General features: G+C 29.2%; 2 protein-coding genes and 1 pseudogene across 4 annotated transcripts; all 3 read right to left on the bottom strand.

Moving 5' to 3' along the window:
• Window positions 1-1972: 1972 nt before the first annotated feature.
• Window positions 1973-4104, bottom strand: LOC149886158 (uncharacterized). The gene is made up of 4 exons (XM_090094333.1): window positions 3536-4104; window positions 2598-3415; window positions 2250-2531; window positions 1973-2028 (listed from the first exon to the last, which is right to left on the bottom strand). Exons 1-4 carry the CDS (start codon window positions 4102-4104, stop codon window positions 1973-1975), a joined length of 1725 nt encoding a protein of 574 aa, XP_089950459.1.
• Window positions 4105-7316: 3212 nt separating this feature from the next.
• On the bottom strand, window positions 7317-15845 carry LOC145183928 (protein phosphatase 1H-like). Of its 3 annotated transcripts, XM_090093583.1 has the most exons (5): window positions 15341-15845; window positions 13884-14153; window positions 11510-11833; window positions 7531-8177; window positions 7317-7461 (listed from the first exon to the last, which is right to left on the bottom strand). In XM_090093583.1, exons 1-4 carry the CDS (start codon window positions 15732-15734, stop codon window positions 7549-7551), a joined length of 1617 nt encoding a protein of 538 aa, XP_089949709.1. In that variant the 5' UTR covers window positions 15735-15845; the 3' UTR covers window positions 7317-7461; window positions 7531-7548. The 3 variants fall into 3 exon arrangements, with proteins under 3 accessions (XP_089949709.1, XP_089949708.1, XP_089949710.1); XM_090093582.1 differs by having other exon boundaries at window positions 7317-8177; XM_090093584.1 differs by lacking the exon at window positions 7317-7461 and having other exon boundaries at window positions 7905-8187.
• Window positions 8745-10600, bottom strand: LOC149886157 (uncharacterized; annotated as a pseudogene).
• Window positions 15846-16158: the final 313 nt, after the last annotated feature.

Below are 16158 nucleotides of genomic sequence, written 5' to 3'. Positions count from 1 at the left end.
AAACATAACCTAAAAACGCCAGCCAATTTAAGTGCAATTCCGTACTTGTTTGTCCGTACGTTGAAAAAATGAGAAACTGATAAAGCTTTAATTATAAATGTAATGATAGTGTTGCATATGTAAGCTTTCACATTAAATGACAAGTTTGTGGAGAAAAATGATGGAAGTTTGCGTTAATAAGTTGGCACTTCTTATCGCTGATATGAAATTAAATATTTAGAGACTAAGTATATTCGCTAATACAAATGGCCGGGGGAGGTGGTAAGTTGAAAACTGCCGTAAAAATATTTGCCGATTAAAAATTATACTTGCTGAGTATAAAAATATATAACTCGATTGCTGAGATTTGCTAACTAATTATAATAACATCTAAATTTGCCGAATGATCAAACTAAATATTGGTAATAGATAGTGAGTGTCATACCCCCAACACCACCATCCCTTCTCGCTGGCTCCAATACTATATATCACTAATGTGAAATTGATAATTTATAGGCAATGTATAATATAATCCAATTTTATGGATATTACTTATCTGGGATAATTTTTCCTATGTTGCAATTTTCAGCCTTTGAAATAGGGTTGTTAACCAAAAGATTTCAAATATTTCTGGAAAATTTTTCAAAAGGGTATATACAGTTAGTAATTATTTTTATTCTTAACGAATATATAGAGGCATTTAAAATTGTCAAAGTAACTTTCGCAAATAATACTTCTGAATATTAGACTTTCGCAAGTTGCTATTTCAAATAATGCTCTTGCCATATGGCAACAACAACTTTGAATTGATTCTAATTGATTCCTGTTCCTTAAATTATCAATTTAGTGATATTTATACATAAATCCAACTTTATTTTTCTTATTCTAATCAATGTTGTGATTGTCTTATTCTATTCGATGTTGTAATATTCATTAAAATAAATTATTTAAATAATTTTTTTAATAGTTTTTTCAATATTCGACTAATAAAGGGTTAAGTACATTTAAGCTTCGGCAACTTATTTATTATAAAACGCATACCAAATGTTAAGCGTATTGATAGAGTTTTTAAAATGCAAAACATTTAATAACATTTACAGAGAAGCTAATCGTCCGCATTTAAAAATGCAACCTCCGCAATTAAAATCGTTTTTAATAACAGAAGAATAAGATAAACATTCTATTAAATGGCTGCAGTCGCTTCATCAAACCAGAAAATTTCTTATCACTTTTTAATTACTTACAAAATGCAGAATAAAATCTCTCATTTTAAAGTACATTTAACTTTTTGTTAAAAAAAAATTAAGATACGATTTATTTTTCCCAAAATAATGTTTGTTGTAAAATGTGTCAAAAATTTACTTTTTAGTTGTATTTAAATTCATGTAATTATATTAATTATGGCTGCATACTAGGCAGCAGCAATTTTTGTCATTAAATTGCTTCAAGCTGGAGTAGATAGTTTATAAGAAAATAAGAGTTTTTGCGTGAAAAGTAAGATCTGAAGTCAACTCGAAGCTATATTATTTAAAAAGTAAGTTTGAAATATCAACTTAAATAAACCGCATTTGAGACGCCATTTTTTATAGAATTATAAAGAAAAGGTAAGGTTAATGAATTAGTTCATTAACCTTACCTTTTCTTTATAATATAAAGGAAGTATAAACTTGGGTGGGTCATAATTAATACATTAAAATGTAAAATACATTTACAAATGTAAAAAAATTTAAATTTAAATAACATAGAATCGGAAAGACTTGCAACGTTCATATTTTGCACTTAATTTTATAGTCTAATTAAGCAATTGGATTTTTAAGGAAAAATTAAAAATCAGATGATACTTTGCAAAAAATTTAAACATATTGCAACCTTATTAGATTGTTTTTAAAACAAAACAGTTCTGTAATATCAAGACGACTGCTTGATGAGCTTTTATAATTTATATATCGTTTTTAAATTCATTGTGCACAATGAACCATATATAGTCATCGAACTACATATTCGTTGTGCACAATGAATTACACAATGACGCAACTACAAGTTCAAGTTCTAAATTTAAGAGTTTTTATTCAAGAACAATAAAATAAATTCAAAAATAATTATTACAACAAGATACTTCCGTATTACTTTGATTAAATTGCACTAACTTTAAACCAAATTAAAAAATTCCAAATTTTCGTACAAAAACATCAACATTTGAAAACATTCAGCCGTCATCCTGTTTCGCTTAGCATACAAATTGTTTAATGCGTCAGAAAAAAGGCGCTCACTTGGTGCACTGGTAGCAGGTGTACATAAAATCATCGTTGAAATGCAATACAATAATGGAAAAACATATTGATTTTGATGCCAAAATTCTAAAACATTTTGTTCGTGCACTGACAATTTTATATACTCACTGATTTCTTTTTTTAAATCTAAGGTTACATTTTTGTCACTATCACTTCCGGAATCATCTTCTTCATCCTCAAATGACAACTTAAATTTTTTTGATTCCATTGTCACCTTTTTAATTGGAATTATTTCACCAACTCTTTTTGCGAGATAAAAATCTGACAAAAATTCTTTCACGCTTTTTAAATATTTCTTTTTTTCGTACTTTTCAAAGAATTGAAAACTTTTATAATTTGGATCCAAAAAAGTGGCACACAATAAAAAGGAATTATTCTCTAATTCATATGAATCTTTGTAAGTTTGTAAAGATTCTAACAAATGTGTTTTCAATATTACAATTAAAGGAGGAGTTTCACTTTTATTTTTAATTAGCTGCTTCTCAAGGTACTTTATACTTGGAATAATTAAAGAACACGTTGCATACCTATCGCCAGATAGTAAAACGCTTACTTGATGAAAGCTTAATAAAGCATTTACTGTTTCTTTTAAGTTTACAATTTCATCTTCATCGAGTAAATATTTTCTCATATCTTTGTATTGTTGTTTCGAACTAAAAATATCTTTTACGTAGGAGTGAAGCTTAAGCATTCGCTCTGCCATGAGAAACGTAGAGTGCCAACGAGTTTTCACATCTTGAATCAAATGAAGTATGTGATTTCTTTCGACACCTTGTCGCATTTGACTTTCTTCTAATAAATCATTAAGTTGAGAAGAATGATTGAAAGATGTAACAATTTTCCTGCACTTAGTTAATGTTCTTGCAATGAAAAAGAATTTAGACGAATTATCTTTTTCACCTTCTTCAACTAAAACTATGACATTTTTAACAACTAATTGCAAAACATGTCCCATGCATCTTATTGATTGAATGTTTAAACAAACTTTTAAAGAATTTAGACAGTTGCGTACGTTACTGGCGTTGTCTGATACTACACTCATTATTTTATCATCCACTTTAAATTTTTCTACGATTTTCAGCAAAGCCTCTTTTAAATTTTCTGCATCATGGCGGCCATTAATGTATGCAAAGCCCAAACAAAAACTGATGAAATTTGTTTTGTCAGAAATGAAATGTGCAGTTGCAGATATGTAACTATAGTTTTGACAGGACGTCCATCCGTCAGTAGTTATAGATAAAACTTTAATTGATAATAATTTTGACTTCAAAAGTTCAACTTTTTCTCGATATAACTCAGTTAAAAGAGATCTTAACTTTTTTCGGCAAGGCACTTTATACTTTGGATTTAAACACAAAACAAATTCTTTAAATGCATTACTTTCTACCAACATAAATGGAAGACAACAAGCAATAATGAAAATTAAAAGAGCTCTATCAATCTTATCGCTAATTTCTTTTGACAAGCCACTTGTAGTTCGTTTTTTTTTCGGCGTTATTATTTCGTGATCATGTTCAAGATGGTAATCTAGTATACTCTTTGATGTTTTACATGAGTACTTTTTAGGTCTGTTATTATGACATTGATTGCATATCCATTTTGATGTTTCCTCCTCGATTGAGTAATATTCGTATGTAGTTTTAGCTGCTTCTTCAATGGACTGAGTATCAACTTCAATATCTGTTTGACCGGATGAAAAACTTGAAGTTGTTTCGCTATCGTTATGATTTACAGGGTTTTGTTCATCTATAGTCTTTCTTTTATCCAATCTTTTCTTTAAATCAGATATTGGAGCAGCATATTCAATTGGAGAAAACGTATTATTGTTCGACATAGTTTAAAATACAATTTCTTAAAGTAAGTTTAAAGATATTTTTGAGAATAACGGTTTATCTAGTATATAGCGGGAAACCATTACTTTGAGGTGTCAGTTAAGACATTCCTTAAATTTTGTTGTGTTGAAAAATTATATGAACGTAATGTTGTAATTAGCGTAAAAAAATTGCATCATTGCGTCGCGCCAGAAGAAGCGTTGTGCATGCGTCATATTCATTGTATAATTCATTGTACAAAATTCATTGTACCCAATGAATTTGAAAAACCTATATAAATTGTAAAAGCTGAGAAAGAGAGAGAGAAATACATAACTGTAATGAAATCATCGTCGTCTAGATTTTACACATAACATGAGTTATGACAAATAAATCAACTTAAAGACATTCATTAAGATTTATTGTTTTTAAGAAATTTAAAATACGTTATATAATTTGTGACAATTAGATAATGAAAATGTTTTATACCCCACATTTTCTTTTATTGAGTTAAATAAAAATTGGTTTGTTAGTAGCACAACTCCGTCAAAAGCAGCTGATATTATATACCAAAAACATGATAAGTTATTAGCATTTTAATAACTTAAAAAAAAAAATTTGAGAGTTGAACAAGATATATATTCAACCACACAATACAGAAATAATAAAAAACATTAATTCCGTAACAATTGTAATCATATTGTCGTCACTGTAAAAACTGCGTTTTTATGAGTGTAGAACGAAATAAATTAGGTATTATTACCTCAAAAAATCATTGCAGGTATTATATAAAGGAAATCCGAAAATGCTTCTGCACATGACACGCCTTTCAAAAACATGGCAGCATTTTTTTTTTATAAATTGATTTCACATGTGTTTTATAAGTTATAATTCCCTTTAATTAGAAATTGAAAAAATCCAGATCTGAACCGCTTTTCATTGAAATTTAAAACAAGTACTTAACAATAAGGGGGGACTATTTAGATAAGTTTTATTACAAAATTCCAAGTGTATCTGTCGCAAACCTTTCTCCAAAAACTTTTAAAACTCTGAAAATCGACCTTGAAAAAGATGCCCTGGAGATGTAAATTGTAACTTACAGCAATTTGTTATTAAAAAAATGGCGCCCAAACCACTTCACAACTAACAAATAACAAGATTTAAAAAAAGTATTTTTTGGGTAAAAGTAACAATATATTTTTGGCAAATTAAAAACCTAGTCGACTAAATTTAGTTCGACTAAAAAGTTAGTCGACTAAATTTAGTCGACTAAAAAGTTAGTCGACTAATATTAGTTAGACTAAAAAGTTAGTCGACTAATTTTAATTAGACTAAAAAGTTAGTCGACTAATTTTAGTTAGACTAAAAAGTTAGTCGACTAAATTTAGTTAGACTAAAAAGTTAGTCGACTTAACTTAGCTAGACTAAAAAGTTAGTCGACTAATTTTAGTTACGCTAAAAAGTTAGTCGACTAATTTTAGTTAGACTAAAAAGTTAGTCGACTAAATTTAGTTAGACTAAAAAGTTAGTCGACTTAACTTAGCTAGACTAAAAAGTTAGTCGACTAATTTTAGTTACGCTAAAAAGTAAGTCGACTAATTTTAGTTAGACTAAAAAGTTAGTCGACTAAATTTAATCAGACTAAAAATTAGTCGACTAATTTTAGTTACGCTAAAAAGTTAGTCGACCAATTTTAGTTAGACTAAAAAGTTAGTCGACTAAATTTAGTTAGACTAAAAAGTTAGTCGGCTAATTTTAGTTACGGTTTTTTTAGTTAAGTTAGTTACAACTTTTAGTTTTGGTCACAACACTAATTTTAACGCCTTAAATTTAAAAAAATTTGTATGCAATCTATCTTGTGTCAACGATGTTGCAAAGCGAGGTATCAAGCTTATAGAAGACACCAAAGATAAATGTTTTGATCCAGTAGAGAGAAAACAACTTATTCAAGTTGTGGAAAAGCATCGAAACAGCTTTAAAGGTGCATATTTCTCAAAGAAATCAATTGAAATTAATTTTCAACAAATAAACAAATAAAATTTCAGTGACGTTATTAATTGTATATTTATTAATATTTCAATAAATCTTTTGTGGGATATGTATAAATTGTCATAAATTAATAAAATTTTGTATAATTGTTTTCTAATGGTTAATAATTAAATTGTGTAAACCCCACTAAGTAACTATAACAATTAGTGAATAAAAAAGTTGCACAACACTTGCGCAATCCGTTATTCTAACTTCCAATGTTTTGTGGGGGATCTAAAAATTGTCCTAAATACAAAAAATTTTGAGTTTAGGTTTTTAGATCAAATTTTATTACTGGTAGTTTAAAATGGACCACCCTAATGGGGATGTACTAACAACGAGAAAAAGAAAGAAAATACTGTTAAAACAAAAAGGGTAATTTTTAAGATCAAGTTCAGGATAGTGTATAACCATGTGAGATCCAATTGAAAGATGGAAAAAGAGATCGAGGTAACAGAGTCAACTAACAAGAGTAGTAGAACATGACCCGAGAAGGGACACAAAAAGGGGTTATTTTGTGATAAGAAATGCGTTATTGTAAAAAGTCTTACAAGAGAAGAATTGATAGATATATCTCCTAGCGTTCTCCTAAAGACGTCCTAGAACAAGTCAGGAGCGTAAGTCACATCAAAAAGCCTTGCCAAATCATGTTGCACGGCTGGTTGCACCTGATGGAAGGAAATGCCTTCAGCTTTCTGTAAACAACAATGATGGTTTATATCAATATCTTGAAATTCAAAGTTTTTTTTCCTGGGTTTAGACATCAAAATCTCTTTAAAATTGTTTTCACTCACTAAGCCTAAAATCGTGTGGCCTCCCATTTCCCCTGTACTCAACCAACTAAATCCTCAGCTGGGTTTTGTTGACTACGAGCCTTTCAAAATCTTACATTAAAATATGAATTCCCTATAGAAGGCAGTTTGCCTCTAAGAGCAATGTATCCTTAGAACCTGTTTGAGTTTTAGGCCCAGGATAAAGGCTTTTAATGGGGCTGAAGAAGGGTAATCTATTAGAATATTCCTAAACATGCACAAATAAGGGTAGCCTTTTAAGTTTTTAAATTAAAATCTGGGTTAGTTATGGTCTTATTTTGAAAGAATATTTCAAAATCATTCTACTAATAATGAGAAACACTTTCATAACTTATTTCAATCAGTATTTTTATAAAAATTTCGTTACAGACAAATTTAAATAATCAACAAAAATCTGAATGAATGTGTATAATTGTGTAGAGATTTTGACCAAAGTTATAAAAAAAAAGAAAAAATATATATATACAAATTTAAATCTAACAATTTATTACACCCAAAAGAGGTAAACGATAATTTGATCAAATTAAATTATATATATATGTTATATATAATATATATGCTATATATATATAACATATATGTTATATATAACATATATATATTATATATAACATAAAAACATTGCATTTAATTTTTTGAACCTAGTTGTACAAGAGGAATATTGTCTTCTATTTTAATTTCCCTGACCCATTTATTGTTTGGTGAATTTATACCTTCAGTGTTAGAATCAGTCTCTAAATGTTGTTTCTTTATTTCTGTCTCCATGATGTTTACAGGAGAAATATCTAAGCCGTCCTTTGAGGATCCACCATTACTATAACTTACAAAATCATCAACGCAATTATCAGACTTGTTTTTTTGTAAAGTTAAAGAAAGGCCTGCTCTCCAATTTGCTAAAGGAATTACAAAAACAGATATGTCGTCGTAACTACCGTTCTTATTATCTAACATCCTCCAACCACGCTCACCAAAAATTCCTCTGGCTTCATCAACAAGTCCCTGTGCAGCCACGATATAGCGTCTTGACTCAGAGGGTTTCTGCATTGATAATTTACTTTTTAATATATCGCTTACATTCTCATTAGTGAGTTTCTCCCATAATCCATCTGAGGCAATCACGAGCACGTCATCTTCATTTAGATCATCATGAAGCTGAAATACTTGAACATCAGGAGAAGCCATCATGAATGGTTTTATTTTTATGCCTGCAGAGTAAGGAACTTCTAGGTCATGATCACCAAATCCACGGGTTGTCCCTGAATTAAGCTAATTTCATTGATTATAAAAATATTCACACTGGTTTCAAAAAATATGCATATTGAGATAAAAAAGTGAAAAATAATTCTCTCTTTTTTTTTTTACTTTATTATCAATTCAAGTTTATCAGGTGCATTTCAAGTATTATCAAGAACATATATATATATAAAAAAAAAAAGAAAAAAGAAAATAGGCGCACAATGAATGAAAATTGATTTCCGTTCTATTTTCATATTATACCAATTGTTATCACAACTCAACATCAATTTTATTGATATTAGTTTGATCATTTTCTTTGAAAGGTTGCTTAAAATTGTTAACCATTTAAAAAAGTAGTCACATTAAGAATTTTGTTATTGGGGTTTTGACAAGATCTCAATGTTACATAACAGGTAAAAAGAAGACTCCAAACTCAGCAACGGAGAAATATAAAGTATTATTTATTATTTATATAAAGATTTTAATTTCCTGTATATAATCTGAAATAAATTAAAATGACTAGCATCATCTCTAACGTCATACAGAATTTCGTAAAAAAAAAAAACTACAGAGCGCAAAAACTTATATTTTGTCAAGTAAAAGGCAAACTTTAGCTATCATTAACCTACCAAAACCTACAACGAACACCGTGAAAACCTGTTTTTTCAAATACAGTTAAACATTTTACATAGAAAAAAATTGGTGCTTATGCAACTGTTAGAAAACCGATGATGACGGCAAGATGTAGGTTCACAAGATTAAGGTAGTGTAAAGATTTGCATGATTTATGGTAAAGTAGAAGAAATAATTTTAAGTGAAGATATAGGAAAAACAAGGTTACTATTATAAGATTTAAATCTGGAAAGTTTAGTAATATGTGCTTTGTCATACCAAGGTTGCATGGCGGAGGTGGGAATATTAGGGTTGAGTTTTTACAGACTTTTAAATTTACCTGTAAAACGATAAAAAAAAACAAACAAAAAAACAACAACAACAACAAAATATACTCATAAACAAAATCCTATAAAATGCAATAAGTAAACGAAACACAATAAGTTTGATATTAGGATTTATTTTTTTGATAAAAAATGAGTTTTGAGGAAACAAAGTGTATCAGATAAGTCGTCACTCATTCTGGACCGAATTTTTTTCACAAAAAATCCTGTAGCAGAAAAGGCTCGCTCTGGCTCGATATTTGTTGCAGAAGTGGTGCATTTGGCAAAAGTTCAAGTTTTCCAGTTCGATTTCTGGTCGCTTTATAGACCAATATTTCTTTTGAAACGACTTCAAACTCGTCTTTTAAATTGTGGCGCTGTTTTTTAACCGAATGCTGAGTTTCTTCCTCGAGTTCATTTTCAAATGAAAGTGAACTTTCGTCAAGATTTTCTGAGCCACGCACTTTTTGAATAATATATAAATATATGGATCCGTTGGGAAAAGCCTAAACAACAAGTCTTTTGCAATCTTTTGAAGCACAAAATTCGAAGGGATAATGAAAATGTCATGTTCTTCAAATCCGGACGAGCATTAAGAATTTGAAAGATATCCGTACAAGCCTACAGAATTGCTCTGCCTTCTTGCTACAAAAAGTCTTAAAATTGCACTCTTCATTATGACGCAAAGAGTTGAATCTCATTGTTTAAGTCTGTTCACAAGAGACTTGAAACTTCTCTCAGCAGTATAAAGAGTTGGATTTTGTCGGCAAAGATCTTCTGCTGTTAATTTGACTGGTTCTAGGCAGCAGCATGTCGGATAAAATGTCCACTTCGTCATCACAACAAATCAAATGTGGAGAAATGTTCTTCAGTACTTATCTGATTAAATATTTGACTTTGAGAAACTGTTGAATCATCAACAGTAGAATGTTCCATCTTGTTCTGCAGTCAAGAATAAGCAAACCCTTTTTTTGTACTGCTTTTTGATTTCTTTTTTAAATTTTTGACTGGGGATTTTCAAGATAACTTGACAATTTTTCTGACTTTTGTGATAACAGATTGCAAGTTCATATTCACTTATGGAATTTAGATTCATCGCTGCTGAGTTCATTCTTATTGCTTGTTTGTTAGAATGGTTGTGTTGGATTTTTTGGGAAGGCTTCTCATACAGTAATTCTTGGACAGCCAAATACATTTCATGGGTGTAACTGGTTTAATGAACAGCTTGATGGGCAGTTTGATGGACAGTTGGAACAAGTTTCTAACCATCATGGAAATTCCATCCGTAACTCAGCAGACAATGCTGTCACCATTTCTCAACCAAAATTTTGCCACTTTTCGGTGATAACTGATTGAACTTTTTCAGCTGGCAGAGACCCAGAAACTTGCGTCAAGCCCAGGGTTGATTGTTTGTCATTTTTTGAAAAAGCATAAACTTTTTTAAAAATCGAAAGAGTTGTTGGCAATGGCGTTGAAACAAAATATATCCAGTGCTGTAAATCTTGAAATTACTTTTTGAATTTTTTGCTTTTGAAAAAAATATAATCTTAGGCTTTTTTGATTTTGCTGCAACTTCTTTGTTGTTAACTTTTCATGCCATTCCTTTTTCATTCCATATTTCTAGGTGATACCACACTCCAGGTGTCAAACTTAAATATTGACTTGTATTTCCATGTATTTTCTAACTATTTTTCTTTTAGTTATGGAGTAGTGTTTCCAAGCGTCTAAAAGTTTGCTTGAAGGCAAATCAAATTGATTAATAAAGACCGCACTAAATTAATAACAAGGAAGTAAGAATGTCTTTCTTAAAATGTTCAGATAAATTAAACTAACAGAATCAATCAGACAAAAGTAAACAACTGAAAGGAAAGTGAAAATAACATTTTTCAGCAAATTTAAGCAAATTTCAAGCATTCTTGAACAATAAAAATCCATTATTTTCCAAAATTTTCTGACATCTTTTTGACAGTAAACTAGTAAAACAATTTTACCGATTCACCGATAAAACTCTCGATAAAAAGGTCAACCCTTTGGGAGATATTTTAAATCCCAGTTTTAGTATCTTTTGTTGTTGCACCAAAATTATTGATTTCTCGTAACTTTTTTTTATTGATTTAATTGTTAATTGTGTTTGACTTTAAAATATAATTGTATGCTTTAGCATGACACCATAGAGCAAGATTTATTTAAAAACACTATTTCTTGAAAATAAAATAAAAAATAGCTTATAATTTTCTTTATCTTTCATTTATGTTACTTAAACTTTAAATAAAAAAACTAATGCGCCTATTTTTTTTTAAACCACTGCATAACATCTAAGCACCAAAAGAGAAAACATTGATGAAGCACCACAAGAGAAAATATTGTTTAAACTAATTTTTGAATTTGCATAAACGGTTATATTGAATCTAAATTACCTATAGTATCTAACAATCTCGAGTGTTTTCCTTCACCACATATAATCTGCGGCTTGATATCAGTTTTATCAACAACCTTCAGATGCCAACCATCCATGTTAAAATCTCTATATAGTTGCTTTGTTCCAATATCTTTTTTACGACATCTATGTTGAAATTGGTATCGTGTGTAACTATTGCATAACAATTTGGGTTTGTACATAGCAATAGTTTGGATTCGACGACGCTCAGTCTCTGGGTTGTGATCAAAAGACATAGGAATTGGAACTCCATTTTTAAAGATAACAGCTCGAGAGTCACCAGCATTCGCAACAAAAAGTTTGTCTAATAAAAAAATTTAATAAAAAAATATACTTTTCCAATTTGTTCATTCAATGTGCACTATACCTTAAAAGCAACTATTCTAATCAGCTAAAAACATTTCTAAAAATTCAAAAAATGTATTTAGGATATTTAGAGGTTGTTTTGTTTTTTTTTGTCTACATTTTTTTTTTTTAGAAATTCACTATATAATTCTCTAATTCTCTATCATCTAAAAGTTATAAATTAGAATTGCTACTACTCACCACTTTGAGAAAAAATTGAATATTAACACTACTAGGGCAACAACAGAAGTAGTTTTAGTGATTTGGTTGGGAGAAAAATTGGCAACTAGGAGAATTTGGTTGGGAGCAAAATTGGCAACTAGGAAAACTGAACTAAATTTATAATAAACTTATGTAAAAAAAAAAGAAAAATATATATATACAACAAACAATTCCATGATAGAATATTTTTAAAGCTAATACATCTTGAAAATCAGCAAGTGGATATGAAGGTTAGAACTGTTTGCCATGTGAGGCATCACCCCTATGGGCTATGATAATGTAGACCCAATGAAACAATATATAATTGCAGAAATTTAATCTCAAAGAAATTAAAAATTTGAGTTCAAAAACTATTCTTTTATAATTATGGTAACAACCACAAACAACAGTTGTATTTTTTATTTTTTATAGTATATCAAGCTTCACTTTTCAAGTATTAATTTTTAAAATAAACAAATATATTCAAATGTATGAACAAATATGATTTTATATCATTATTTGCAACATCAAAAAAGTTGAAAACTTTATAAATATTGGTTTTCTATACATTACTAATTAAAATTTAAGGTGCTAGTGAAAATGGAGTTAACTGCTTTTTAAGCTTTTAATACTAGTAGAAATAGGTTTCTGACATGGATAGGTCTTTGAATTTTGAAAATTAATATAGAAATAAAGAAATTTATGATTTTTTCCTAATAACAAAATGCTTTTTTTGCCAACATTGCATTATTTTTCAAAACTTAAATTTTAAGAATTTTTTTTTATTATTTACGCTCAATCTTGAAATATTTTTATGTTTTTGTGACATCTTCTAATTTTTAAATAGCACCTGCAAAAGATCATGAACAAAACAGAAAAGCTGTCTGCGTGTTGTGTTTGAAAAACAGCTAACAGAGAATTTAGTGACCTCAACAAAGAAAAAATCAATTTAGCTTTACAAACATTCATTAACTCCACCACAGGGAACACCCTTTTCAAGTATATCTTGGACCAGCTTCAAACAAACAAAGCTCTATGTTGGCTGCTAAAGATCTTGTTCAAGTGCAAGTTAATATAGGGCTCTCTAATTTGAAAATGAAAAAATTGGCATCTAAATTGAATAAGGTTTCAAACCAAATATTAGCCAGAACAAGGTTTCAAATCAAATATTAGCCAGAATGTCCTACTAAGATTATAAACATTGGTCAAGATTTTCTGATCATAACAATCTCTAATGTGCCTGCACAGAAAGCTGTTGTGTACTGCAAGAGCTTAAAAGAAATTCTTAAAAAAATATTTGAAAAAAGTTGGTCAAATTTTCTTCCAAGGTTGACTGTGTACACCCACAAATCTCTGCTAAAATATTGCCCAGTGCTGGTAAATTGATTGAAGGTCCTTCTGCTCCTTGTTAGACCACATGCGGCAAAGAAGACCTAACAAAAGCTGATGGGGCTGGAACGAAAAGTTCTGTCTCACCCTCCATATTGGTCAGACATCTGTCCAACAGATTATCATTTATTCAGAGATATATACAACTTTATGAAGAACAAAAAATTTCTTAATGAACTCCAGAAACAGGAGATTGATGGGTTTCTTACCTTCAATAACAGAGAATTTTGGGAGAGAGACATTGATTCCTTGAAAGATAGGTGGCAGAAGGTTATTGATTGAGAAGTTGATTACATTGACTAATAAAGCATTTTGTATTCTGAAATGTGGCACACTTTACATATGACTCATTTTCTTCCAACTGCTTTTGACAGAACTAATAAGTTAATTAAAAAATATTTCCTTTATTGACAACTTACCTTGAATAAAGAGAGCAACAACAGCGGTGCATCCTCCTTCAACACGATAATTATTTCTTTGTTCTTTTATTTCCTCATCCATGGATAGAAATGCATTTTCCAATGCACCAATAATTAGTTTTTCAGCATCAATTCTTGTTATAAGACCTGTTGTAAGATAACTCTTTTCAAACTCTTCACTTGAAAGCACAAGCATGTGAGAAACATGGATCAGTTCTTTTTTAACATGATAAAGCATTTTGTGATAAGCAAATAAAGCTGCCCCGGTACCTATAAAACAACAAGTAAGATTGGTTATACTACATTTTCCTGAAACAAAATATAAAAATAAAATACTGACTTTTGCTCTTAATTTGTTTTATTATGAGTATTGAAAGTTATAACATGAACTCTTGCTTAGCAGATTTAGTTTGTTTCTAATTCAGTTATCACTATTGAGGGTCTTTAGTAACATAAGTTTTAGAAAAAGCATTATTGGTTATAATGCTTTTTCTAAAACTTATGTTACTAAAGACCCTCAATAGTGATAACTGAATTCTCTAGTTTCATTACCACATATGAATTCTTATACAAAGAGTCAAATAAATTTTGCATAATATTTTGCAAGCCATAATTAGTTTGTTAGAATGGCCAGTTAACTGGTCTACAGCTTTTAACTAAGTTAAAATGTTCTTTTAATTCACTTTCATTTTTACTGTTTTTATTATGGGAAACCGTACGTATTATTGATAACTAAAGTATATAAAGACTTCTTACAGAATATTTTATACAATAATGACTTTTGCCTGATTTAAAACAAAAATGCACTTTTTTCTCTAATCATATATCACTAATTGTTAAAATAGGCATTTTGTATTGTGATAAAGTGTTTTAGTCAAGCTAAAAAAATTACAATCTCTTTACACATAAAACCTTGATTGAAAAAACATTACAAAACTGTTTGGAAATAATAACAAGAAAAGAGTATGGAAAATGTAATGAAATTTTAAAACTATATCTAACTTATAACAAGTTTCCCTTATTATATAAGTTTTCACAAAAAACCCCCATTTTTTTTAGTCATTTCTGGCTTTTATAAAAAATCAAAAACATTCCTGGTTTTTCAGTCTTGGTACTACTCTATATATATTTAAAAGTCAATGTTTTATATCTAAATCATACTTTATCAAAAGCAGTAAAAAGCTAAAGAATGAAAGAATTATTATATTCCATCATTTTTTATATTATTTATCTTTCTTTTTTTTTTAAAAAAAAAAAACACACACACACACAAACAAAAACAAATACAATAGACAATTGAAAATTTGCAGTTTTGGAAATTTTAAATAAATTCAATTTTTGAAAAAAATTCAATACTCTATTATTAGTTTTTTAACAGTGAATTTTTAAAATTATAATATTAACACTAACATATTTAATGTAATTAAAAATGCAGCTAAAACTGTAAGAAAACTAACCAGCATGTCCATCAAAAACACCAAACAAAACACAAGGTATCTTATACATATCAGCAGTCCAAGTTTCACATCGCTGATCAATTGGCACAGTCACAATAAAAGAATGAACGCAGCTCTGATCCTCATTTGTACTCATAGTTTTGCCAGCATTTATAACTTCTGCATACCCAGCATTCATAACTAATGGTTGCTTTGGATGTATTACTGGGCGAATTTCATGGTCAGCTGATGCAAGACTAGCTTCTTTATCTAGCTCAAGAAACTTGGGTCGATCATATTGGTATTTTATTGGTAAGTTATTACGATTATAAACTGGAAGACTTGCTTGCTGCTGTGGTTCAAGAAAATAGGTAAATGCTCTTGCAGTAAATTTCTTTAACGAATTAAATTGCATTTCCACTTTACTTATTTTGCAACCAACAGTTATTTAAGGAAGTTATTACATTTTACTGGATGACTTAAAACAAAACAAAAAAAGTTTTTATGATTTAGAATTTAATTTGAATAATTCGGCTCACTTTTTTTACAATTAGATATAACACTAACCCTTCCCCCTATTTTTACCTAATTAACTGAATAGCTTTTAATCTATACAATTAACCTATATTATGAAATTCAAATAATAAAAGTAGATAAATTGTGAGAAAATATAAATAAAAACATGAACGTTCTTTAGGTACTCATAAATAAATAGATCTGATTTAAAGTCTCATAAAATAGTTAAATTCTTAAACCTTGGTTTCTACGAACAATAAATATGATAGCCGGTGTTGTACAAATTTATTTCCCCCATAAATTTATTTCCGAGTCGCACGCCG

Source organism: Hydra viridissima, unplaced genomic scaffold (genome assembly GCF_058129835.1).
Source record: "Hydra viridissima isolate aposymbiotic clone 2 unplaced genomic scaffold, HvirCarnegie_v1 scaffold_7, whole genome shotgun sequence".
NCBI lineage: Eukaryota > Metazoa > Cnidaria > Hydrozoa > Anthoathecata > Hydridae > Hydra > Hydra viridissima.
The sequence above is the reverse complement of the archived record's forward strand: the minus strand, read 5'-3'. Positions and strand labels throughout refer to the sequence as shown.

Coding starts and splice junctions, on each gene's coding strand:
- LOC149886158 (XM_090094333.1), bottom strand. CDS start 4,104: ATGTCGAACAATAATACGTTTTCTCCAATTGAATATGCTGCTCCAATA. Junction 3,416..3,535: donor GAAAAAGTTGAACTTTTGAA/GTCAAAATTATT, acceptor AAATTTCATCAG/TTTTTGTTTGGGCTTTGCAT. Junction 2,029..2,249: donor ACCTGCTACCAGTGCACCAA/GTGAGCGCCTTT, acceptor TCTTAAATTTAG/AACTTGAACTTGTAGTTGCG.
- LOC145183928 (XM_090093582.1), bottom strand. CDS start 15,734: ATGCAATTTAATTCGTTAAAGAAATTTACTGCAAGAGCATTTACCTAT. Junction 11,834..13,883: donor TGTTGCTCTCTTTATTCAAG/GTAAGTTGTCAA, acceptor TTTTTTTATTAG/ACAAACTTTTTGTTGCGAAT. Junction 8,178..11,509: donor GAGATTGTTAGATACTATAG/GTAATTTAGATT, acceptor AGCTTAATTCAG/GGACAACCCGTGGATTTGGT.